Here is a 24,965-nt window from a genome sequence, read left to right as displayed (position 1 = left end):
AATCTGCCTGCCAATGCAGGGGACACGGGTTCGTGCCCCGGTCCGGGAAGATCCCACATGCCGCGGAGCGGCTGGGCCCGTGAGCCATGGCCTCTGAGCCTGCGCGTCCGGAGCCTGTGCTCCGCAATGGGAGAGGCCACAACAGTGAGAGGCCCGCGTACCGCAAAAAAAAAACAAAAAACAAAAAACTGTGCCAGTGAACTCAGTAACTCAGCCCTACTCGATTCTCCCACCTCATTAGGAAGCGTGCTGTCCTGCATCCGTGGATCCTCCGGGAGAGGCTGGGACCCAGAGTATCTAAACAAGTATTGAAATCGGACAGTTTCCTGACTTTTTACCCAGAATGGTGAGCCAGTGTGCGGTCTTTCGTGGGTGACTTCTGGTTGTCATTCTGAACACGGGTGGCTCTCCTGGCCTCAGCGGTCGCCTCTTCAGGGTCTGCTGAGGTGCATGGAGCGGTCACCCCCCCACACCGCCGGCTGCTGCTCTTTGCTGCGTCCCCACATGTGTCTTTGTAAGCTCTGTCGGGGTCCACTTTCTGTTGGCTGTCGTTCCTTGGTTTGGTCAGGATTCTACCTCCAGAAGTGCACACACTTATTTTTGCTAATCTGCTTTACCTGGGAAACCAGATTAAACTCATTAGAATTGGGATTACCAGTGAAATGAAAATATATACATTCTAGAATAACCTGATTCCTTGGAAACGGTGGGTTTGGTTTTGTTTTGTTTTCTTTTTGGCATAAGGACTTGGGCCTAGCTGCCAGGCTCAGTGTGTGTATTTCAGGGCGCATCCTACTAGGCTCTCCTGCATTTGTCACCTCTTCCGTCTTTGTTCTCTATCTTCCTGCCTCCGAGGTCATTCTTTCTTGGTGACCCTGCTGACCCCGCCTCCACCTGCGCCTCGATCAGCCCTCCTCTGAGCGACACAGCTGCAGCTCCCCCCGCTACTGGGGCCGGGGTCCTGTCTGCGCCCCGCCGGCAGGATGAGCTCACAGGCACTGCTTGAAGTCTTCCTTAAGGGAGAGGAGGAGGAGCCTGAACCTGCACGACGGAAAGCGTTTGAGTGTGGTTGTAGTGTGTGGTTTCTTTTCTCTCCTTGACCTCTCGTTAGCACGTAAAGGTAGACTGACATTGGAAGTCTGACGGAATTCCAGGTGACTCAGGAAAGCAGACGGTACGGCCCAGCCAGCTCATAGCAGTTCGGCTCCATTTCCCAGCCCCTCGGACCTGGTTCCAGGGCCCCTCGTCTGTGATGGGGGAAGCAGGTGGTGTTTCCCAGCCTTTGATATGTGGACCCTCTTAAATGGAATTGGTTTTTGTCTTTTGCACATGGTAGATTTAGTAGATATATGAGGCCGGGTTTCACTTTAAAAAATTGCTTTTAAATTCAGATGTAATTGGGCTTCCCTGGTGGCGCAGTGGTTGAGAATCCGCCTGCCGATGCAGGGGAAACGGGTTCGTGCCCCGGTCCGGGAAGATCCCACATGCTGCGGAGCGGCTGGGCCCGTGAGCCATGGCCGCTGAGCCTGCGCGTCCGGAGCCTGTGCTCTGCAACGGGAGAGGCCACAGCAGTGAGAGGTCCGCGTACCGCAAAAAAAAAAAAAAAAAAAAAAAAAAAAAAAAAAATTCAGATGTAATCTTTAATCTCAGCTCTTCATCAGGCACCATACTTTAAATTCAGTAATTGATTGTAATCTAAGTGCAGCAGATAGTTCAGATGTTGATCTACGAAAAATAACATTTTCCTCGGAAAAGTGAGTTTTTAGTAATTATTTAAAACTTTAATCTCAATAGCAATGAGTCATCATTCAACTATATGTGTCAATAAATCTCTTTTTCAGCTGAAAATGCATATCTCAAATGCAAGCCCAACTTAGCAGGAATCTTTGGACTGCCTTGCCCTGTCCCTAAAATCGGATCATGAAGGTGCCGGGGAAAAGCCACCTCTGGGTGTGGCTCCCATTCCTTCACCTGCTGGCCAGCGGCGCGGAGCCCGAAGAAGTGGTGAGACACGCCATCGAGTTGCGCCGGGGCCAAGGGGCGGCCGTCACCCAGAGGAGACAGTGGGTCCTGGACGGTTGCAGAAAGCTCTCCGGGCTTCTTCGCCAGAAGGCTGTGGTTCTTAACAAACTGAAAAGTGCAGTCAGAGCAGTGGAAAAAGATGCCAGCCTTTCGGACGAAGAGAAGCTGTTTCAGGTGCACATGTTTGAAATTTTCCAGAAAGAGCTGAATGAAAGTGAAAACTCAGTCTTCCAGGCCATCCACGGACTCCAGAGAGCCCTGCAGGGCGACTACAGGGACGTGGTCAACGTGAAGGAGAGCAGCAGGCAGCGCCTGGAGGCCCTGCGGAAGGCAGCCATCAAGGTGGGCCCAGGGCGGGGGCGGGGTGCGCCAGCGGAGGGCGGCTCGGCAGGTGCGGGAGAGCCGGTCCCTTTGCACAGTCACTTAGCAGAGCCACATTTGAGCACTTCTAGGGGCCTCTCATGCTTTCTCCATGGTGGAAATCCCTGGGCACTGAAAAGAGTTACTCATGTTCCCCCAGTGAACTGACGTGGAAATAAGCCCATTGTAATTGCTGTCCAGGTTTTGAGCTTCTGATAAGAATTACTTTTAGCGTGAAGGCAGACTTTCTTCAAGGCCCACATGCTGAAAACAAAAATATTAAAGGTAGTTTTAAACAAACGTATACATTTGAATTAAGGATTTTGATGAAGGATACTTTTATTTTATTTTTAATTTTTATTATTTTTTAAATAAATTTATTTATTTTTGTCTTTTGGCCGCGTTGGGTCTTTGTTGCTGTGCGCGGGCTTTCTCTAATTGTGGTGTGCGGGCTTCTCGTTGCAGTGGCTTCTCTTGTTGTGGAGCACGGGCTCTAGGTGCACAGGCTTTAGTAGATGCGGTGCATGGGCTCAGTAGTTGTGGCTTGCCGGCTCTAGAGCACAGCCTCAGTAGCTGTGGCACACGGGCTTAGATGCTCCGCGGTATGTGGGATCTTCCCAGACCAGGGCTCGAACCCGTGTCTCCTGCATTGGCAGGTGGATTCTTAACCACTGCGCCACCAGGGAAGCCCCTGAAGGATACTTTTAAAATGATGAGAAGAAACTATTATTACGTCAGCTGTGATAGTTATATAACATTTTAAAGCTATCATTTAAGCCATCTGTTATGTGCCAGGCACTTTAAATATACGAAGTATCATTTCGTCTTCATGGAAAGGCTATGGCAATATTATACAGCTTAAAAAGTAAAGAAGATACAAATTATTAAACTTTGTTTTACCCAAGTGTGGTAGTTTGGGTAGGAATATGGTGATGGAGTCAGTAGCCCCCTGGACTCGGGCATCCTGCCTGTTGTTGGAAACAGACCGCCCCCTCCGAGCGGGATCACCGCCTCACCAGGTCCTTCGCACGGGTGGGACATTAAACTCCTTGGCGTTAAAGAGGGAGTCGCAGGGGTGTCGGTTTGTGGTAGTTTTACGGTAGAACAGAGAACAAACATGAGTTTGAGTGGCACTGACCCCGCACGCCTGCTATCTGCTGGTTCTGGCCTCACGGGTCTGAGGCGGTTCAGGCGCTGGGGGCGCTGAGTAGAGGCCGCAGAACGGCCGAGCCTGTGCCTGGGGCCGCCCTCCGCTCGGCGCCCACTCCGCCTCAAACGTGAGCAAGTGGTAGGGATTTCATCTGAGATCCTTCAAGCTTGAGTACGGTTGTGTGCCGTACACGTGTTAAACTCTGTTCCCAGCACCACGCATCACCTGTGCAAGTAAGTAATGCTGTCAGCTTCTCCTGGAACATCTCCCCTTGGTAACTTGGAATTCGACTGTGTATTCCGCTTAGAAATGTCTAGCTAAATAATCAAGTGCCACAGCTGGGCTTCCACATGCAGTAGGCACAGTGGCTGGAACAGCATCAGGGTCAGCGGGTGGTTTTCGTGTGAAGAGAGGACCTTGAGCGTCTCTTTACGGTTGTGTGTTACATTCATGTGTGTGTAAGTAGCCTTCCTGCAGGGTTTGCTCTGAGAAGTTTGAGTGCCCTGGTGCACCCGGCCTCCCCTGCCGTGTTCGCGGTGTGGGCAGGTTATCCAGGTTTCCTTCGTAATAAACACCATCTTCATTTCTTACAAATGAATAGGAAGAGGCGGAATATGTGGAACTTCTGGCAGCAGAAAAACATCAGGTTGAAGCTCTTAAAAGCATGCAGCATCGGAACAAAAGTTTATCCCTCCTGGATGAAATTCTCGAGGATGTGAGGAGGGCGGCCGACCGTCTGGAGAAGGAGACGGAGGAGCGCGCGTTCGATGACAACAAGTCGGTGAGTAGCATCCACGGCAAGGTCCTCTCCGCCTGCCGAGCCACTGAGAGGATGTGCACTTGGAATTGTTTGCGGTGTACGGTAGCGCAGGCTGAAAATGAAGATGAGGCTAAAGCACTTGTGTGCCGTAGCAAGTAACTTGTGTGGCCCTGAAGATGTGCCCGGTTTCCTCTGCTTCCCGCCCCGCCCCGTGTTTGGTCAGCGCCCCCATCCCCGACGGCCCCGCCCCCAGCAGCTCATGTGTTTCCCCGGCCTTGGCTCCGATCTCAGGAAGCTGGCCCTGGACGGCCACGTTTCGGTGCAGATCTGCCCGGGGAGAGGCTCGCTCATTACAGGAAACCACCTTTGGGTCCCAAGCAGCATGTCAGACTGTGAGTCCTGGGACGGACTCAGGAAAGGGTTAGGTAATGACCGCAAACCAGAGCAAGGCTGGAGAGGGAAGGGGAGTGGGGCCCTCAGTGACCCCGGGGCGGGGGAGGCTCTGGGTGTGTGAGGGCCGTGCGCCTGGGGAAGAGTGTCCTTGCCTTTACCCCGCTCACCAGGCACCCTGCCCTCCACGGCTCCGGGCTCTTCCACACTGGCCCTCCCCGGGTCCTCTGGGATGCCAGCCACGTCCTGTGGTTCAGTTCAGCCTGGCACCGGCCCCATGGGGCTGGCGCAGACCCTGTGGGGACAGGCCCAGCCCAAGGCGGCCCCCACTCCAGATGCCAGCGCGTTTGCTGTGCTGCCCACAGAGCTCAGTCCGTTTGCTAGGTTGGCAGGTCAGCACGAAGGACACAGCTCAGTTGGAGGAGGTACAGGGCAGGGCGTGGGGGACGGCGGCCTCCCCCAGACACCCCCACACGTTCAGCAGCCTGGAAGCTCTCGGGAGCTCGTGCCTGAAGGGTCTTCACGGAGGCTTCGTGATTTAGGCTCCTGACAAACTCGGCCTTCAGCCCCTCTGCCCTCGCAGAGGCCGTGGTGGAGCTGCAAGTTCAGCCCTCGTCACGTGCCCGGCTCCTCTGGTGACCAGCCCCTCCCGTGGGTACCCGGGGGCTCTCCGCCACCCCTCACTCACCCGGGGGCAGGTGAGGTCGCAAGGGGCTTATTATGAAGGACAGCACACTCCTTTCACCTCTGCTGCTCTGGAGCGATTTCAGGAGCTGAGGCCAAAAGACCAAATGTAGGACAAGATGTTTGCGTCGCTCATTATCGCTCAGGAAGTCCCGCGGGTTCGGGGCTGTGAGCGGGAAAGGGGTCTAAGACCACATGTGTGTTTCTTGTTGCAGATCACAGTGCCGCGCCCTGAATCAGGTAGAGTAGGTGTTTGGAAGTGGTAGAGATCCTGAGCACTTCCATCCTTAAGTCACTTTTCAACTGGAAAACTTCTTTGAATTTTCTAATTTATTGGTCTTCCGTCACACCTGACAGAATGCTGAAAACCTTCCTGTCGTTCTTCTGTGCGGGACTTACTCTCTAACATTTGACCTTGAACTTAAACACGTCTACTTGGTTGTAGTGACACAACACTGGTCATTGTTACAGGTCAGAGGGGTCAACTTTGAGGCAGTTCTGCGGGTGGAAGAGGAAGAGGCCAGCTCCAAGCAGAACCTCACGAACCGGGAGGTAGAGGAGGACCTGGGCCTGAGCATGCTCATCGACTCGCAGAATAACCAGTACATCCTGACCAAGCCCAGGGACGCCACCATCCCGCGGGCAGACCCCCACCTCATAAAGGTAGCCCGCGCCTCCGCCTGGCACCCACGTCCGCTGCCTAAAAGCTGCCTTCGCTAGAATAGCTCCTTCTCAAGGGGCAGGGAGGGCTTGGCTGTGGTTTCACGTGTGGCCTGTGTCGACGTGGGGTGCGGCCGCCTTCTCCAGCGCCGGCTGGCTGGCGCCCCAGGCGGCCTGAGGTGCACACCTGCACCCTTGGAGGGAGCCGGTCTAGTGGGAGGACGTGGAATTCTTGACTCGAGGTTGGCAGGGTTGTGGTTCGGGATCACTGTTCGGACTTGGCCCGTGTGAGTGACAGGTGTGCGAGTGACGGGGTGCAGCCTGCGCAGGGTCCACATCAGTCGCTGGGTCTCCAGCTAAACTCCCTGACGCTGGCATCTGTTCAGGAGAAGAGACCGAGGCAAAGAACTCAGTCTTCAAGGTGCTGCCAGGACAGACAGCCGAGGGGCAGATAGATAAGCGGTCCCCACGGGCTTGTCCCGTGTGAGGGGCTGATCCCTGAACTGCTGTCTTGAATCGAGAGGTAAAAGACAGCACGTGTGTGGCCTTCCTTGGTTTTGACCAGGTGGGGACTGGGAGGGGCTGAGTCTGAGAACGCGACTTCGTGCCCTTTGCCAGGGGCAGGGCCTCCACTGCGCAGTCGCCCCCCTTCCCCTTTGTACGGAGCGTAGCTTCTGGGGCGGCGTCTTGAGGCCACGTGAGTACCCCGTTCCCCGCCACCCTCGGGCCAGCAGCCTTAGCACCGTCCACGAGTCTCTTCTGGACCGGTTAATACCGTGAAGGTTAGATCGTCTTCGTGCCATGGGAACGCAGTGGGGAAGGGTGCCCGGACTCGAGCCCTGAGGGGAGTCCTCGTACTCACAGTTCTCAGAGGACTGTTATGGGCTCTACGCGAAACAGACACACGATTGTAATCGTTAGACGCTGAGGAGCGAGCCTCACCTGCTGCCAGAACCCTCCCTCGGCTCCCTCACTTGCCTTTCTTCCCCCTCAGTGAGGTCAGGGTACCGTCCCACCCTGCCTTCTCCTTTCTCTTGCTGCCTGTTACCTTACGTGTGTTTCTTGTCTGTTTATCTTTCTTTTAGGACATCGTCGCCATAGGGATGTTGTCCTTGCCGTGCGGCTGGCTCTGCACCGCGATAGGACTGCCGACCATGTTTGGTTACATCATCTGCGGCGTGCTTCTGGGGCCCTCCGGACTCAACAGTATTAAGGTAAGAGCAAAACTGAACTGTTCAGTGTCTGTTGAACTTGAATTAATGAAGGTAGCAGTTTCTTATAAATCACATCAAACAAGATGTCTTTTAAAGTTTCCTGAGGAATCTCTAAAGCGTAAGAAAGTCATTTTGTTCATTAATGAGTGAGCAGCTTGACCAGACAAAATGATCCTCTTTGTGTCTTTAAAATTATATTAGTTTTAAAGATTCTGTTTGCAGTAATATTATGGACTGGATTATTTGGACACTGAAAGGAACTAAAAATCCTGGATTAAATGTATTTTTAAAACATGCTTGGGACTTCTCTGGTGGTGCAGTTGTTAAGAATCCACCTATCAAGGCAGGGGACACGGGTTCGAGCCCTGGTCCGGGAAGATCCCACGTGCTGCGGAGCAACTAAGCCCGTGCGCCACAACTACTGAGCCTGCACTCTAGAGCCCACGAGTCACAACTACTGAGCCCACGCCCTGCATCTACTGAAGCCCGTGCGCCTAGAGCCCATGCTCCGCAACAAGAGAAGCCACCGCAATGAGAAGCCCACGCACCGCAACAAAGAGTAGCCCCTGCTCGCCACAACTAGAGAAAGCCCGCACGCAGCAACGAAGACCCAATGCAGCGAGAAAATAAATAAAAATTAAAAAAAAACAAAAACCCACGCTTAACACCCTGAGAAGCTGGTAAAGTAGTGAGCAGTGGCCCAGCCTGGCTGTGGGTGTCTGGAGGCCTGGGAGGATGTGGGTGCTGAGGCTGCTCTTGCTGAAGGCTGTTTGCTGAGCAGATTGAGGGGAGCATTGTCCTGTGTTGGTGGTGCTTTTGACAGTGAGGAAAGAGTCCCAAGCCTTGTGGGCTTCAAGCTGGGTCCTTGAAAAGAAAACGCAATGTGGACAAAGGGAAAGAGAATGCCACGTAGAGGTGTCCTGGTCCCACCCCAGAGGAACCTGGAGTGCAGGGTGTGGGAAGGGGCCATGGTGTGCCCCGCCCTGCCTGACGCTCCCCTTTGGGTAGAACGGCAGTCGGTGAAGCGGGGGCTCCACCTGCAGCCTCATCCCCTCCTCGGCTTAGCCCACCTGCACCGGGTCTGGAGGGTCCTGAGGGTTCCCCCCACTGGACAACACACGGGGGTAGAGGCAGCCTTCACAATGACTGATCCTCACAGCAGACTGTTTTGCCAGGTGGGAAGTACCTGGATGCTGCAGGCTAAGAGCCTGGACCTTGGTGAGGAGGATGAGTGTAGCCACCACCCAGCAGGGTGGCCTCTGGGAAGCCTGGTTTTAATTCAACTTTTTTTTTTTAACATCTTTATTGGAGTATAATTGCTTTAAAATGGTGTGTTAGTTGCTGCTGTATAACAAAGTGAATCAGCTATACATATACATATATCCCCATAGCCCCTCCCTCTTGCGTCTGCCTGCCACCCTCCCTATCCCACCCCTCTAGGTGGTCACAAAGCACCGAGCTGATCTCCCTGTGCTATGCGGCTGCTTCCCACTAGCTATCTATTTTACGTTTGGTAGTGTATATATGTCCATGCCACTCTCTCACTTCGACCCAGCTTACCCTTCCCCCTCCCCGTGTCCTCACGTCCATTCTCTACGTCTGCGTCTTTATTCCTCTCCTGCCCCTAGGTTCTTCAGAACCATTTTTTTTAGATTCCATATATATGTGTTAGCATATGATATTTGTTTTTCTCTTTCTGACTTACTTCACTCTGTATGACAGACTCTAGGTCCATCCATCTCACTACAAATAACACAATTTCATTTCTTTTTATGGCTGAGTAATATTCCATTGTATATATATGCCAGATCTTCTTTATCCATTCATCTGTCGATGGACACTTAGGTTGCTTCCATGTCCTGTCTATTGTAAACAGTGCTGAAAAGAACATTGTGAATTATGGTCTTCTCTCAGCTTTTTGAATAGGTAGTTTTTATGTGATTGAAACAGTATAAAAAGCTGTAGGTGAAAAATCTTTGCCTGACCTTGTCCCATCCCTCCCTTTCCAGAACATTTGCAAACCCTGGAAAACACAAATGTATCTTCCTTTTCCTTTTTACTTAACAGCCAAGATAGCTCATAAGCAAAGAATTAAGGCTAAATAACTAGGTAATAGATCCAACTGGATACTATGAATATTGTATTTCTTAATAAATTATGTATACCATGGAAAAATAATATAATTACAGTAGATAAAAATACCAAGATCAGGACTTCCCTGGTGGTCCAGTGGTTACGACTCTGCGCTCCCAATGCAGGGGGCCCAGGTTCCATCCCTGGTCGGGGAACTAGATCTGCATGCCACATGGTGTGGCCAAAAACAAAAAACAAAATCAAAAACAAAACCCCAAACAAACGAACAAAAATACCAAGATAAAATTACCAAAATAAAAATCCAAGATCATACTAGCCAGAAGTGGGAGTGGTTAACGGAGAGAGTCTAACTGTATATAACTGTACTTCAGTATTTATCTTTTCCTCGTAGGGAGTAACAGGCTTTCATTTTCTAAGTCAACAAGTATAGGTTTAAGTGTGTTACTTTGAAGTCAGGTTGCAGCCTAATTTTCAAAAGGGAAAAAAAATAGTAGCAGTAAGGAAGCATAAAAAGCAGAAGACATAAAAGAACTGAGAGCAAACATGTTGTTTTATAGCAAATATATGTGGAACAAACTTCTCTATGAAGATACATGTTTGCAGATGGTGTCAGGAAAAAAAGTACAACAAACGAGATTGAATAAAAATAGTGACTAAAAGGTTGAGAGTGAAAGGAGGAAATGTGCTGATAGAAAGAGGGCAAATCAGTGGTGTTCACAGCCAGGAGACAGAGGAGGTGCACGGTGGGGCCTGGGGGGCACACCGACACACGAAGGCCTGGACTCCATTTTCACGTGTTCAGGGAACATTGAAAAAATCAAAAAGTTAGTGGCCATAATGCAAACCTCAACTGTAAATAATATAAGTAGTACCAAATGTACTGGTATGAACAACACTGTCTACTATAGTGCAGGAACGTTGACGGTAAATAGCAAATGAGGGGCACTGTACGTCAGGACCTGTGGGGAGTGGCCACATGGGGTCCAGGAGAAAATCCCACACTCAGTCTCACCCAGACCCAAGGGAAGTAAAGCACTCCTGTTAGTTAAGTGTTAAACTGAGGTTTAATGCCTCCCCGTCCCCAAAGGAAGCTAATGGAAGGAAGTAATGGAAGTAACAGTGGCAATTAATGAACTTGAAAGCGGGTGAATTCATGAGCTATTTCCTAGAAAATAAATAAAATTATTCCTCCGGCTAATCAAGAAAAAGGAAAGAAGTCACTACCATCAGGAAGTTCAGAGGATCTCAGATATAGAGGAAATTCAGATCATTGTTTGTTTGTTTGTTTTTTTAAATACTGGGCTTTTTGGTGGCATCCCACTGAGTATGTTAGGACAAGATGGTTCTGTGAAGTACACGTGATATCTTAAATATGTTAAGTTTTACGGTTTTAAAACTTTCTTGTTTTTCAGTCAGTTGTGCAGGTGGAGACGTTAGGAGAATTTGGCGTGTTCTTTACTCTCTTCCTCGTTGGCTTAGAATTTTCCCCAGAGAAACTGAGAAAGGTGAGTCCACCAGTGTGCCTGTGTCGTCGCCCCACTGAGATTAACATGCCCTGCAATCACCATCTACATTTGTTGGAGACTTGCCCAGCAGATTAGGTCTGTTTAGGGTAGAATATGGTGTTGTAGTTTGATGCTATTTTTGGAACATAAACTCCAGAAGATAAAATGTTAAAAAAAAAAGAGTGAAAATTCAGTGAATCAATGGAATTAGCTTTCAGTGGCTAATTCCAAACCAGGTCTGAGAAGTGCTGTGTCCAAACTTACTGATGTTTGAGTCCCTCCAAGAGGGTCCAACGCTGGTAGAGGCTGAAATATCATAGGGGTGGAACGTTCAGTGTGTTACTCTGGGGAAAAACTCCTCGTTTTCCTAAATAAGTGGTAAATTTTGATTATTGCTATGTCACTGTAAGATGAAAATATCTGAAAGGTTAATGGTATTTAGGGCCACATGTATGAATAAATGTTAAAGTAGTGGAAGCAACAGTTCCTCCTAAATTTGTTGACTTTTAGAATGATTACTTTGAAAGCCGGAATATTCGAGAATGGAAACGGAGTTAGGTTGGAAGTGAATTCATGAAAGGCTACTTTGTGTTTGAACAGGTCACAGAAGAGGAAAAAGCTGATGAGAAAGCAGATGGGGGTGTGTGGGGAATGACAGGGAAGCTGCTGGTTACAGGAAGGGGCGGCTCCGTCCAGGCCCCGTTTTGCCCACCAGCTTAACTAGGACACCAGTGTCGAGTCAGCAGGGGTCTCAGTGACTCTGCGGGTGGTCACTGGGCGCCCTCGCACCAGGTGGATGAGAGTGACAGCTCGTGCCCCTTCTGGGGAGCAGTCCAGCAGTTTGATTCAGGAGCCTTGCCAGGTTCACATCCTTTCATCGGTGGTTCTGCTCCTGGGTTTCTAGGCAAAGGGAAGAGTCAAGCCCAAGTTCTGGTTTTTGTTTTTAAAACTAGCCCCTAAAAGGTCCTCAGCTCCTCATTGTAGCATTTTTATAAAAGATCCAAAGCAACCTGAGTGTCTAAAGTTTAAGCTCTGATGTAGCTGCTGGATGGAGTATTATGTAGCCATTAAAAGTATTATAAGAATGTGCAATAACAAAGAAAAAAATGTTAAATGCTGAACTTCAGAAGAAAAAAGTGAGCATATAGTGTGACTGTGGCGACACAGAAGGAGCCCAGAAGCACAGGAAATAATGTGCCAAACAACCGTGGATGCTGCTTTCCAAGTCCTCTCTGACCACCAGCATGCTTCCTACAGGAAGGGAAGTAAGCTCGGCCTGAGCCTGCGCTGCCATCAGGGAGCAGCTGTGCCCGGCCATGCCCACCCCTTTCCCCAATTCCTCCTTTTTTTCTTTCTTTTTGTTTTTAAATAAATTTATTTATTTATTTTTATTTTTGGCTGCGTTGGGTCTTCGTTGCTGTGCGCGCGCTTTCTCTAGTTGCAGTGAGCAGGGGCTACTCTGTTGCGGTGCGCGGGCTTCTCATTGCAGTGGCTTCTTTTGTTGCAGAGCACTTGCTCTAGGTGCGTGGGCTCAGTAGTTGTGGCGCGCGGGCTCAGTTGTGGCACGTGGGCTCAGTAGTTGTGGCTTGTGGGCTCAGTAGTTGTGGCACACGGGCTCAGTTGTGGCACATGGGCTCAGTAGTTGTGGTGCGTGGGCTCAGTTGTGGCACGTGGGCTCAGTAGTTGTGGCTTGTGGGCTCTAGAGTGCAGGCTCAGTAGTTGTGGCACGCGGGCTCAGTAGTTGTGGCACGTGGGCTCAGTAGTTGTGGCACGCGGGCTCAGTAGTTGTGGCTCGTGGGCTCTAGAGCGCAGGCTCAGTAGTTGTGGCATGTGGGCTCAGTAGTTGTGGCACGCGGGCTCAGTAGTTGTGGCACGTGGGCTCAGTAGTTGTGGCACGTGGGCTCAGTTGTGGCACGTGGGCTCAGTAGTTGTGGCTTGCGGGCTCTAGAGCGCAGGCTCAGAAGTTGTGGCGCATGGGCTTAGTTGCTCCGTGGCGTGTGGGATCTTCCCGGACCAGTGCTCGAACCTGTGTCCCCTGCACTGGCAGGCGGATTCCTAACCACTGCGCCATCAGGGAAGTCCCTCCCCCTTTTTTTCTGTTAAAGCTCCATTTGTCCATCCACTGACGCCTCACTTCCTGTCAGCCTTCCTCCTCATACAGCGACCTGAGTCAGTTCTGGTATCTTTTTCATCCTTCTGGCACAATCACCTCCATGTGTTAATTTCTGAATCCAAAGTATAAAGAAAATTGCCCACTTCTCTGGGTCCTAAGGGAAGTGGCCAAATTCTTCCTGTTAATTCCGTTGAGATGTGTGTTGTGGCTGGGCCAGAGGGGCCTGGCGAGGACCTGTGGGGTCTCCTGGGAGTGGGAGGGTCTTCCCAGGCAGCCCTGTGAATGCGCAGCCTGGACCCCTCGGTGTTCACGTGCGTTCAGACGGTCACAGCCAGCAGCGGTGTTACCTCGCGGTGAGGCTGAGGAGGGTCAGGGTCTGGCCCCCCCGTGTCCCCGGCGCAGCCCCCTCTCAGCTGGCGCGTCCTCGTCTGGGCTCTGAGGGGTTGGGAGGATTCAGGTGTCCTCTGGGTCCAGAGTCTCATAACTATCTTCCCCAGCACTGTGGTGTTCAGGGTTAAATAAGAAAGTACCGTCATTCACCGTGATGTTTGCGTGCCCTCATCAGTGTGATATGTCTCTGTGATGCTTTGGGGATCTTGTGCCGGGGGATGCAGCCTGAGGCAGGGCTCGTGGGAGCAGGTGTGTGTTGTAAGTCAGGGCAGGGGCTTGGGCGGGGACCGGCCCCTACTGGGTGCCTTTGGGTCGGGGGCGAGCTGGGGTCTCTAATGTCCCCTAGCTCCGATGTCCCTGAGCGCCACCGAGCCTGGCTGCTCCCCACCTGGCGGCCCTGACCCTTGACCTGCACCAGGAGCGCATCGCGCCCCTTCGTAGGCAGGCCCATGGGCTCGGCGTGCAGAAAGTTTATATCCATTGGTAACTACACTAGAGGTCCACGTTTATTTTTCTTTCATTTCTCAGCGATAAATGACTGACAGCTTTAGCGCAGCCTGAGGTACCGGTGGCTCTCCTGCCTGTGGGCTACCCGTGTGACCCTGTCACGGTGGGAAGTTACTTGGTAGGGTTTTGAAGTATCAGCAGTTGCTGGCAGGCCCCTCTCAGTCTTCTGTGAAATCTCCTAGAGGCCTGATTAGAGACAGTTCAGAGCCGCCCGAGTCTGCGAGATCCTTCCCGGGCCTTGTCACTGAGGATGCTCGCGCCCTCGACTGTCTGTCGTTTATTCGTGAATCACCTGGGCCGCTCAGGTGTGTCCTGTTTCCGCTGGAAGAGGGGGCGGGGGGTCCCCAGCTCCAGCTGCGTCCTGAGGATGGCAGTGCACGACGCGGAGAGGGTGGAGGGCGTGCTTCGTCCCTAACCACGTCCAGCGCTCGGTGACCGTGTGTGACCGCCCCCGCTTTTCATGGTGTTGCGCTGGTGTGTTTGCTGCGGGGCCAGCCGGTTCCTGGGCGGGTGTGCACGTGCTCTGCGGGGCCGTGGGCACTGAGGTGTGTGCACTCCCCTGTGCTCTCTCCCAGGTGTGGAAGATCTCCCTTCAGGGGCCCTGCTACATGACTCTGCTCATGGTGGCCTTCGGCTTGGTCTGGGGCCACCTTCTACAGATCAGACCCACCCAGAGTGTCTTTATCTCCACCTGCCTGTCCTTGTCGAGCACACCCCTGGTGTCCAAGTTCCTTGTGGGCAGCACCCGCAGTGACAAGGAAGGTAGGTGGCAGCGTGTTCTGAGCGTGTGTTGAGGTTAACCGACTTGAGTCCACGCGCTCTTAGTGACTTCTCCCCAAGCAGGCGACATCGACTACGGCGCGGTGCTGCTGGGGATGCTGGTGACGCAGGACGTGCAGCTGGGACTGTTCATCGCTGTCCTGCCCACGCTCATCCAGGCGGGAGCCGGCGCACACGCCAGGTAGGGTTGCTGCCGTACTTCAGTTCACGGTCTGTTTTTCTGGCTTCAGGTCATTTGTTTATTGAAATACTGACCTTCCTTTCCTTCTCAAGTACAAGGTTTCTTCTGCTCTGTTTCCTTTCTGTTAGAGGGCTCTGGTCATTCTTTCATGGTTAGTCTGCTGCCGACAGCAGGTTCTCTCGGTTTCCTTATCTGAGAGTCTTATCTCCCTTCCCGCTGGAGGACGTGGCCACCGGGCATCAGTCCGCAGCGGACGTTTCTTTCTTCCAGTGCCTGGCAATGCTGTGCTGCTTCTCCCTGGCCTCCGACGGCTTCAGTGAGAAACCGGCTGTCATTCAGATCTGTGTTTCTCCACAAGTAACGCATGGCTCCTCTCTGGCTGCTTTCAAGACTTTGCCTTTAGTTTTCAGAAATTTAATGACGCTGTGTCTTGGTGTCTTAGTTCGGGCTCTACAGCAGACACCACAGATGCGGCAGCTTACACAGCAGACGTTTAGTCCCGGGGGCTGGGCGCCGGAGATTAGGGTGCTGGTGCCCTCTCAGGCAGCTGTCTTCTCCTGTGTCTCCACGGTAGGGGAGGTGGAGGGCTGCAAAGCCCTCCGGTCTCTCTTATAAAGGCCATTGGTTCCAGCACCGGCCCCACCTCCAGATGACTCTGGGGGCACACACACCTCTGGCCCGTGATACCTTTGGGCTTGTTCTGTATGGCGTTCGTTCATCTTGAAGCTGCAGCTCTGTGTCTCTTGTCTCTTCCTAGTTTAGGAGTTTCGGCCATTGTTTCCTCAGGTGTTTTCTTTTCAGTCCCGCCTGCCCCCTCCTCCTGGGACCCCAGTGATGCAAACATGGCTCTTCTGTTGTCCCCCGGGTCTCTGAGACGCTTCTTTTTTGGTCTGTTTTCTGCCTGTTGTTCAGACTGGGTAAATTCTGTCCGTTTGTCCTCATGTCCACTGGTCCCATCCTCTGTCATTTCTCTACTATTCAGCCCATCCAGCAAGATTTTTGCTCAGGTTATTATGTTGTTTAGTTGCATAATTTCCATTTGATTCTTCTTTTTATAACTTCTGTTTCTTGCTGAGATTTTCTATTTTTTCACTTGTTTCAAGAGAATTTTTTAAGTGCTATTGAATCATTTTTACGATGGCTGCTTTAAAATCTTTGTCAGATAATCCTAATGATGACCGGTCTTGATGTTGGAGTCTTATTCAAGTTGTGGTTTTCCTGATTCTTGGTGTGCTGAGTGATTTCCAGTCGTATCCTGGACATTTTATATCGGATAATATGAGTCTCTGGATCCTTTAATTATTTTTTAAAGCCAGCAGCCCCATGTTGAGGCGTGGTTGGGGGTGTGTGTTCCTCTTCCTGCTGAACCCCGTCCGGGGGGCGTGGACAGCCTGCCTCACTGCTGACCGGCGGGGTGGAAGCGTTTTGTATTTTTAGTATTTGCCTTTCGCCAGATATGGTATTAAGTTTCAGCAGTCCAAAGTGATCAAGATCTCTTCTCTGCTCTCAGGAAGCTCAGCCTGGTGGGGAAAGTAGAAGGAGGGAATGGTTTTTAAGTGAGATTCCCAGAGGTGAAGGCTCCGGCCGTGGTGTGCGGCCACCCTGGAGCCCCAGCTCTCCATTTGCCAGCCCTGCAGGCTGTGTTCTCACCTGTAGGATGGGAACAAGGTGGAACCTGGACAGTGTGCTGGCTGTCGACAGGAGAGACTCGTAAGGCACCTAACACGCCCCTCGTATGTGCAGCTGTTAAAGGCCGTTTGTCAGGAAGGCCCTTTGTCTGTCATTTTTCTTTGATCCAAAGGTCTTTAACTGTCAGAAAAGCAATGCTTTGTCGCATTAGTCCTTCTGGCTACAGATTTTCAGGGTAAGTAACTGAACAAACATTTAGACAGAAAAAGGATTTGTAACTTTAGCCGAAAGTCGTTTGAGTTCTGTTTGGGACGTGCGGTCAGTCCTTCCCGGGAGAGGCGGGAACCCGCTCTCCCGGGCAGAATCCGAACCGCGGCCAAGAGTGTCCGGGCCCCCTGGGAACGACGGGTATCACCTGGGAACCAGGCCCCCTGCCAGGTAGACAGGTACGGCTCAGGCAGAAGACTTGGAAAGCTTTTCTTTTTATCTTCCTAATTTAAAAATTCATCCAGTACTGGTACTGGTCCTGTTGACTTCATTCCCGTTTTGTCATGAGAAGCCATGTTTACCGAGAATTTTAATGACGTGGAAAAGTGCCCTACATTGTGTTAGGTTGTAAAACAGAGTCAAGACCACATATAGTGTTTCTCAGAAGGAGAAACATGGAGCTGCCACATGACTCAGCCCTTCTGCTCCAGGGTGTGTACCCCACAGGAATGGGAACACCTGTCACAGGTGTCACCTTTGTGGGGGCGAAGGCGCACAGCCACGTGAATGCCCCTCGTGCCATGAGTTACACACTAATGGGGAAGGTGGTAAATTTTACGTTACGAATATTTTACCACAGTAAAAAAAAATCTTGTGCGTGAATGTTCATGGCAGCATTAGTCATAACAGCTAAGATGTGGAAACAACTCAAATATCCATTAGCTAATGGACAGATAAATAAAACATACAGTGAAATGTTATTCAGCCATAAAAAGGAATGACGCGCTGACACACACTACAGCGCGGATGAGCCCTGAGGACAGACGCCAAAGGCCACACCGTGGTTCCCACAAGCGATTCTGTTTATATGAAACGTCCAGAACAGGCAGAAGACAGCAGGTTGGTGGTGCCGGGGGCTGGGCTTGGGGAGTGAGTGTAAGGGGCGCAGGGTTTCTCTCAAGGATGAAGTACGTTCTGAGACTGTCGTGGTGGCACAACTTTGTGACTAGAAGCCGTTAAATTATATACTTTAAACGGGTGAATTGTGTGAAATGAGGCGTATTAATAAAGCTGTTAAAAATTACACACAATGTTATTTTAACTACATAAAGGAGAAGATGGAGGCTAGAAATGTGTATTACAGAGTGTTCAGGATTTTTCTAGTAGTAGCGGAGTAGATTACAGTAATTTTACTGTTTATTTACTTTTCTGTATAATTTGGGAAAAACCTCTTTTCCAATTTTGATAACCAGGGAAAATTTATAGTAAAAAGTATTAAATAAAATCAATAATAATGTTAATATAGGCTTTGCCTCTTAATTCAGCTTTATTCAGAATTCATCTCGATCTTTCCTAAAGGAAAAGATTATCTTCTTCCCTCCAAATATTTCACAGGTAAAGAACAGAACACAGGGACTATGATAAAAAAAAAATAAAGTAATTCAAATTACTAGAATTAAAATCTTGCAAAACCATGAAAGTTCTAGAAGAAAGTATGGATGAATGTATTACTGAATATTGAAGATGTTCAAGCAGAACACAAATTCCAGAAGCCATAAAGGACAAGAAATGTGATCAGTGTCACTAAAGTTTCATACTTTGAATGTTTAAATACACGCACATGTCCATGTACACACAAACACACATCCACCCACGCACATCCATGGATACACACACACAGACCTGCACACATACATATACACACGTACATGTGTGCACACACGTATACGTGCACATACATGTACAGGAACACATTAGGTAAGCAGGCCAAAGACAAATGGGAAAGAGATGTGTGTACACGTTCTGTCTTATTGTTTAAAATCAAAGTATAGTTGATTTTAAGACAGAGGGTTAAGTTTCTCATTTCATGAAGATCTACAAATCAATGAGAAAAGTGAGACTAACGCAGTTTACAGATAGGTGAGCGCTGGGAGCAGCTAACTCAGCAACAAGCTGGTGGGAGAACACCCCGCCCCCTGCCCCCCACGGAAGGAAGTCCGGGACGCCTCTCCCTGTTGGGCGGGGCCGTCTGTCAAGGGTGGACCTGGACGGTGCACGAGCTCCCCCACAGGCCGCCCCCAGTGTGGCTGAGCCTGGGCGACCCATTCCCGGGTCCAGCCCAGGAGACGTGGCCCTGGCCCTCGGGTCACGGGCATCAGACAGCATCCCCACGTGTTGCTTTGGCCTCTGCAGCCAACTGAATGGGATGAGTCAGGGGTCACTGGGGTACAGGGAGAAGAGGGCAGCTGGGGAAGGGGTGCCTGGTGCCGGCCCTGAGGCCCGGGTCCGGGTCGCGGGCGGTGGGTGAGGAGTTCGGCGTCAGCTGCTGGGCTCTGGGGGCCTGGCTGGGACTTCGAGCAGGTTTCTCTTCCTGCCGAGGCCACAGACCCCGGCTTCTCCCCTGGGCTGTCATCCTGAGCCTTAGCCGAAGGGATATTCACAGAGACTGCTCTGATGCCCCAAGGCATCACACACACCCTGGGATGTGTCTGGGCTGCTGGTCTAGGCTTGGCTGCAGGGGTGAATCCTCTCTTAGCCACCTGATTTATATTCTTCCATCAGGAGCTTTTAAACCAGAATTTTGGACTGAAGGGTTTCCTAAATGTGATGGGGAATTGGGGTTAAAAAATATGTATGTTACCATAAACACGACAGATACACAGTAGTGCCTGTCTTGTGAAAGTCATTAGGTGGAGATCTTAACAATGTATTGAGATCTGAATAGCATATTCTAAAAAGGGCTTCGTGCAGAGCCCTTTTCTCCATGACTAAATAACAGAAAATTCAGAGTTATGGCTTGGGGTAAGGGAAGGCTTTTCTGAAAGTCGCTGGCATCCCCCAGCCATGCTTTGGTGGGGAGCCTGCCGTGTCGTGTTACAGAGCGACTGTTTCCTTACGAAGAATTTCAAATGGGGGTTAATTCCTAGTGAGGACTTTTGTCATCTGTCATCGATGGAGACACATAAGCTGTCAGTCACGAGTCACTGCATCCTATAAAATGTACTTACTCCAAAGTATTAATTGCAACACAATTCAGCTTCTATATTCGATTCAAGTAACTTAATTTCTGAGGTTAATGTTTGATGGATTTTATTCTAACATTTAGAAATGAAAATGTCTGCGATTTGGGTCATTTATTTTGTAATGTTAAAAAGGAATGGAAGGTCATGTCGTTAGACTTCAGCGTATTCTGAGGAGAATCAGGCGTCTCCGTCTCTTTCCCAGCGTCGCCATGGAGATCCTGCGGGTCCTGGGCCTGGTCGGGCAGGTCCTCTTCTCGCTTGCTGCGGTTCTCCTCTTCTGTCTTGTCGTGAGGACCTACCTCGTGGGGCCGTACTGCCGGAAGCTGCACGCGGAGAGCAAGGGAAACAAGGAGATCCTCATCCTGGGAATCTCCGCTTTCACCTTCCTCATGCTGACGGTAAGGCCCCAAATGCCCGCCACGTACTTCGTCTGACTTAGCCTCTGTTCACCGAGAGCTTGTGATGGGTCCTTTTTCTTTCATTTTACTGACAGTTGGCATACGTGAGACACTTGTTGGTGTTTTTATCTGTGCACAGTCGTGCTGCCTGGCACTTCTGCCCGCGCTCTAGGCTCTCTGCTGGGATGGTGTTTGTGAGTGTGAAACCGTGCGAGCCTGTCTTAGACGCTTTGCATCAGAAGCAAGAATCACAGTTTAAAACGACTTTTCGTTCTGTTTGTTGAGAACAAGCTAGTCAGCAGCGTAACTTCTTTCGCTGTAACGTGAAAGCTCACCACAGAGGCTTGTTTTGGAGGCAGTTGTCCCAGTTAAGGGAGGGGCCGGAGACCCCGTAAACAGTCCCAGCTCTGGGGGCATCACCTGCACGGAAGAGCTGCGCCCCTCGACGTGCGCTGGAGAAGTGAAGACCCGTGTTCACGCGGAAACTGACGCGTGAGCGTGACAACAGATGTGCTCCCATCGGCCCAGACCGCCCAGATGGCCTTCCTCAGGCGCGTAGTTCAGCCAGCCACGGCCCTCCACGCCAGGGTGGCCACCCAGCTTTGAACTGCGGGTCCGTGAGTCGCCGGAGAGCTGTGCTGACTCGAAAAGCCAGTCCCCAAGGTCAGGAGCTGTGTCACTCCACTTCCGTGCAGTTCGTGAAGACAGATCAGAGATGGGGGAAGGCCGCTGGCCGGGTGCTGAGGAGGGAGGGGGGTGGGGAGGACCTGGAGGTCACGGGCGGCCCACGTGGCTCCACGGTGTCACATCCACGGGACTCGTGCTGTGACTTGGGAAGATGCTGCCGTGGGGGAGCCCAGGGGAAGGTACCGGGGTCTCTGGATGACTTCGTAGAACTGCACGTGAGCCTACAGTTAGGTCAAGAGAAAAGTTTAATCCTATAAAGGAAACTGAGGAAAATAACTTCCTTACACAGTTGCGTTGCCTGCTAGTATCTCGTAATCTTGGGAGAAGACTAAGGTTTGCTTTTGCTCAAAGCCGTTCTGTATGTGACCGACTTCAGTTTTGTGCGTTGCTCCACCCCATCCGGAGTGTCCTCTCTGGAATGACACCCAGCAGAGCGCTCCGACCCGGCGCTCCGTGCTGCCACCCAGCGGCCCTTGAGCCCAAGCAGCCTCGCTCTGCGGCCGTGTCTCCTGAGCACCTGGTGCGGGTGCCGGGCTCTGGGGAAGGCGTCTAGCGCCCAGGCCTCCGCTCACTCGCCCCGTCTGTGCTTAGACATTCCGGGCCGTGGGAGTGAGGCTGCACGTGCGGGTCTAGGCCCGGGCTGTGTGGGCCTACGTGACCGCGGCTGGTTTCCCCAGGTGGCCATGCCCTTCTCCCCGACCAGCACATTTCAGAGGCTGATCCCAAGCTGTAGCCCGTGTCAGTGCTTCATTCCTTTCCACGGCTGAATAATATTCCTTGTCAGATACAGGTTTGCTCATATCTTCCAGTTTGTGACTTGTCTTTCACTCTCTTGACGACGTTTCTTTGAACGGAAGTTCCTAGGTTTAGCATAGTGCCGTGATCATTCTTTAAGGGCGGCACTTCAGGATCCTGTGTGACACACGTTTTCCGGCCCCATGTCACGGGGATGCTCTGTGTTGTCCTCTGGAAACATACTGCTTTCTTTTCTCACTGAGACCTTCCATCCGTGGGAGGCGAGTTAGCGCGGGCTGGGTGGCCGTCGCCAGGACCTGTTCTCCACGAGCGTCTCCTCAGCCCCGTGAAGTCAAAGGTCACAGCACAGAAGCCGAGTGGCCGAGCATGGGTGACCCAGACGCCCTGCTGTCCCCAGGCGGGCGGGCGGCCCGCCGGCCTCCTCTCCGCAGGCTGTCTGGTCGTGGTCTCCTGGGTCATGGGGGTGGGTACAGCTGGTCGGCTGGTCGGCTTCCACGCACAGGGAGTCCTGTGACTGTTCCCGTAACGCTAGGCGCCCTTGGTTCCCCGCGTCCGTGTCCACGCTGCCCGGCATGTGTCGTGTGTGTGTGGCGGCAGCGAGCGCTGTGTTGGATCCGCTCCCAGGCGTCTTATGGGCTCCGACACGGTCGTCAGCGGGGCTTCCTGGAATGTCGTCCGTCTGTCTGTGCTGCTCTCATCACTGGATTTACCTCCTCAAGTTAAACGCCATGTCCACTTCCTTCCTCTAGGCGCCGGCGGGGTTGGGGGGGAATAGTTTTGTGCGCCACGTTTTTAATGCCAGGGGAGTCGGGCGGTTTATTGATTCAGGGTAAAGAAAGTGTGTCACAAATGCTTAGATCTTGGAAAATAGTCTCACTCAAAACGTCCACAGCAGTCTACACGACCGATGGTTGCAACTGTTGTATGACCGTTTCCTCTCGCTCGTGGTCAGTGAGCTGACGTCCACTGCCGTGCCTTCTGCGGGGTTCTCCTAGGACACCGCAGGGGCCTGGGCAGGGGCAGGGAAGCTGGCTTGTCGAGGTTTTATTGGGACGTCCTGCCGCGTCCGAGAGGCCCTCTCGTGTGTCCTCAGCAGAGACGCTGGCGGGTGCACCCGGCGTGACCTGTGTCCTCCTCCCCTCAGGTCACCGAGCTCCTGGACGTGTCCATGGAGCTGGGCTGCTTCCTGGCCGGAGCCCTGGTGTCCTCCCAGGGCCACGTGGTCGCTGAGGAGGTCATGTCCTATGTGGAGCCCGTCCGCGACTTCCTGGCCATCGTGTTCTTCGCATCCATAGGTGACCCTCCTCCTCCAGGGGTGACACTCCCACTGGGTCTCATCTGCTCACACGTGTTTCTACTTAGCTTGTGCGGCGAAAACAGTTACCATGGTGACTAGGGTCTGAGGGGCTCTCCCTTAGAAGGAGGGAAGGTTTGAGCTGAGGGATGGGGGCTCCTGCTTGGTGGTCCTGAGGGTCCACCACTCAGCAGGGTGGCAGGCCCACTTCAGCACGTCCACATCAAGTGCAGGAAGAAATTCTAATTTTAATACAAAAAATCAAACTGGTGTGTCGAGGCTGCTGCCCTGGGAATGTCCCCGTGGAGGGGAGCAGTCCCGCTCGTGGTCACAGCACGGCCACCTGGCCTCTCGCTCACACCCTGCACTGCTCAGTGGGTCCAGGAGCCCCAGAGACTCCGGGTGCCTCGAGGGGCAGGTTCTGAAGCCCGTGGAAACAGGGCGGGGAGCACTGAGTCGCCCGGCCCTCTGCTCGGGGTCTCGGGGTGGAGTGGGTGGGAGACACCGGGCCCCTTCCTGTCCTGGTGGAGGAGCCTGTGGATGTAGGGGTGGCAGGGAGGCTGGCCGCCCGGCCCGGACGATCGCCCGTCCCCGTCCCGCAGGCCTTCACGTGTTCCCCACCTTCGTGCTGCACGAGCTTGCCGTCCTGCTGGCCCTCACGCTCTCGGTGGTGGTCATGAAGGTAGGGCCCCTGCTTGCGAAGTCCACCCTGCCTTTGGTTTCACCTGTCACACCATGCGCCTCGCTTCCTGCCTGTGTGTACCCCCCGCCCAGCGCAGCCCGGGCAGCTGGGGCTTCTCGGGTCGGGATGGCCCTTTGTCTCAGAGTTTGTGTTGAAAATGGGGGTTTCAGAAGCTGGGGCTGGAGAAACCGCTCTCTGGATCCTCCAGTGACACCCCTGCTCTGTAATTTGACTTCTAAGTGAGTCTAAAGAACCGCAAACCCGGCTCTGGTGACGCAAACGTACATTTTAACGGCCACTGAGAACTAGTTTGCCACTTTCCACTTGTCTGATCTCTGTGACTACAAATTGTTGAGGTGCCCATGTCAGCGTGGGATTCTGGGAGTGGACGTGGCCTGGGCGGTGGCCGCTGGCTTTGCGGATGAGAAGGAGCGGCGCCCCGATGATGGCTGAACCGCACTGCCCGCTGCAGGCTGCTTTCCTCCGCGCTTTCTTTACGTTTCGTTAAAAACAAAGTTTCCATTCTGAACGCTGCACGATATTCGCTTGGCGGGAGGGCCTTGGTTTTCCTCGGCGGGGGGGGGTGGGGGGGGGTCTCCGTGTGTCCTCCCGCGCGGTGCTGGGGCGGCCCCCCCGGACCCGCCCTGCTTCCTGTGGGCGGTGCTCTGGGCCCAGCCTGGCTGAGCGTGACCTGCCGCTCTGGCAGTTCGCCCTGGCAGCCCTGGTCCTGTCTCTGCTGCTGCCCAAGACCAGCCAGTACGTCAAGTGGATCGTGGCCGCGGGGCTGGCCCAGGTCAGCGAGTTCTCTCTGGTCCTGGGGAGCCGGGCGCGCAGAGCACGTGTCATCTCTCGGGAGGTGAGTCTCTGCGCGGCTGGCGGAGCGTGGTTGTTAGGGGGAGTAGGGCTGGGGTCGGGGGGGGCGCCCCAGTCCCCGGGGCCTCTTGGGGGAGGGGGCACCCTCCTCCAGGCCAGGCACCAGAGGCTCACACACTGTGATGCGGAGACATGCCCCCAGCCACGCTGATGCCCCGCCCCCGGCAGGTGTACCTCCTCATCCTGAGTGTGACCACGCTCAGCCTCCTCCTGGCCCCGCTGCTTTGGCGAGTGGCCGTCGCCAGGTGTGCGCCCCGGCCCGAGAGAAGGTCCAGCCTCTGAGGACCGCGGCCAGGCGACCGGCCGGAGCTGGCACCGCATTCCCGGATCTCAGAGTCTCCCGGAGCCCGCCTCTGCGTGCAGTGATTATGCACCGTGTACATGTAACTCTGCGTTTTACAAATCGCCTTGACTCTTTTGCCTGGATGTGCCTTTTCTTCAGAAATTAATGTTAACTTTCTATTGTTATTTCATCAGTTCATGTTTTTTTGGTAAAGAAAAAAGTTAGGAGGCTTTTTTATTTATTGTACAACTTGTAAACCGTTGGTCGATATTTGTTATTAAACGTTTCTGTGACGTGAGCTTTTAATTCTCACAATGTGTTTG

The 24,965-nt window shown here is 52.5% G+C and overlaps 1 protein-coding gene across 2 annotated transcripts; it reads left to right on the top strand.

Moving 5' to 3' along the window:
• Window positions 1–896: 896 nt before the first annotated feature.
• Window positions 897–24,951, top strand: TMCO3 (transmembrane and coiled-coil domains 3). 2 transcript variants are annotated; one of them, XM_079722009.1, is made up of 13 exons: window positions 897–1,754; window positions 1,842–2,364; window positions 4,134–4,313; window positions 5,838–6,029; window positions 7,112–7,240; window positions 10,747–10,839; window positions 14,425–14,611; window positions 14,693–14,810; window positions 19,872–20,067; window positions 22,655–22,805; window positions 23,407–23,486; window positions 24,193–24,342; window positions 24,528–24,760. In XM_079722009.1, the coding sequence occupies exons 2-13, from the start codon at window positions 1,921–1,923 to the stop codon at window positions 24,639–24,641; spliced, it is 2,034 nt and encodes a 677-aa protein (XP_079578135.1). In that variant the 5' UTR covers window positions 897–1,754; window positions 1,842–1,920; the 3' UTR covers window positions 24,642–24,760. The 2 variants fall into 2 exon arrangements, with proteins under 2 accessions (XP_079578135.1, XP_079578134.1); XM_079722008.1 differs by lacking the exon at window positions 23,407–23,486 and having other exon boundaries at window positions 897–2,364; window positions 24,528–24,951.
• Window positions 24,952–24,965: the final 14 nt, after the last annotated feature.

This window comes from Hyperoodon ampullatus, assembly GCF_949752795.1.
Source record: "Hyperoodon ampullatus genome assembly, chromosome: 16".
In the NCBI taxonomy this organism is placed as follows: domain Eukaryota; kingdom Metazoa; phylum Chordata; class Mammalia; order Artiodactyla; family Ziphiidae; genus Hyperoodon; species Hyperoodon ampullatus.
Note: the sequence above shows the minus strand (reverse complement) of the source record. Positions and strands in the feature narration are given on the sequence as shown.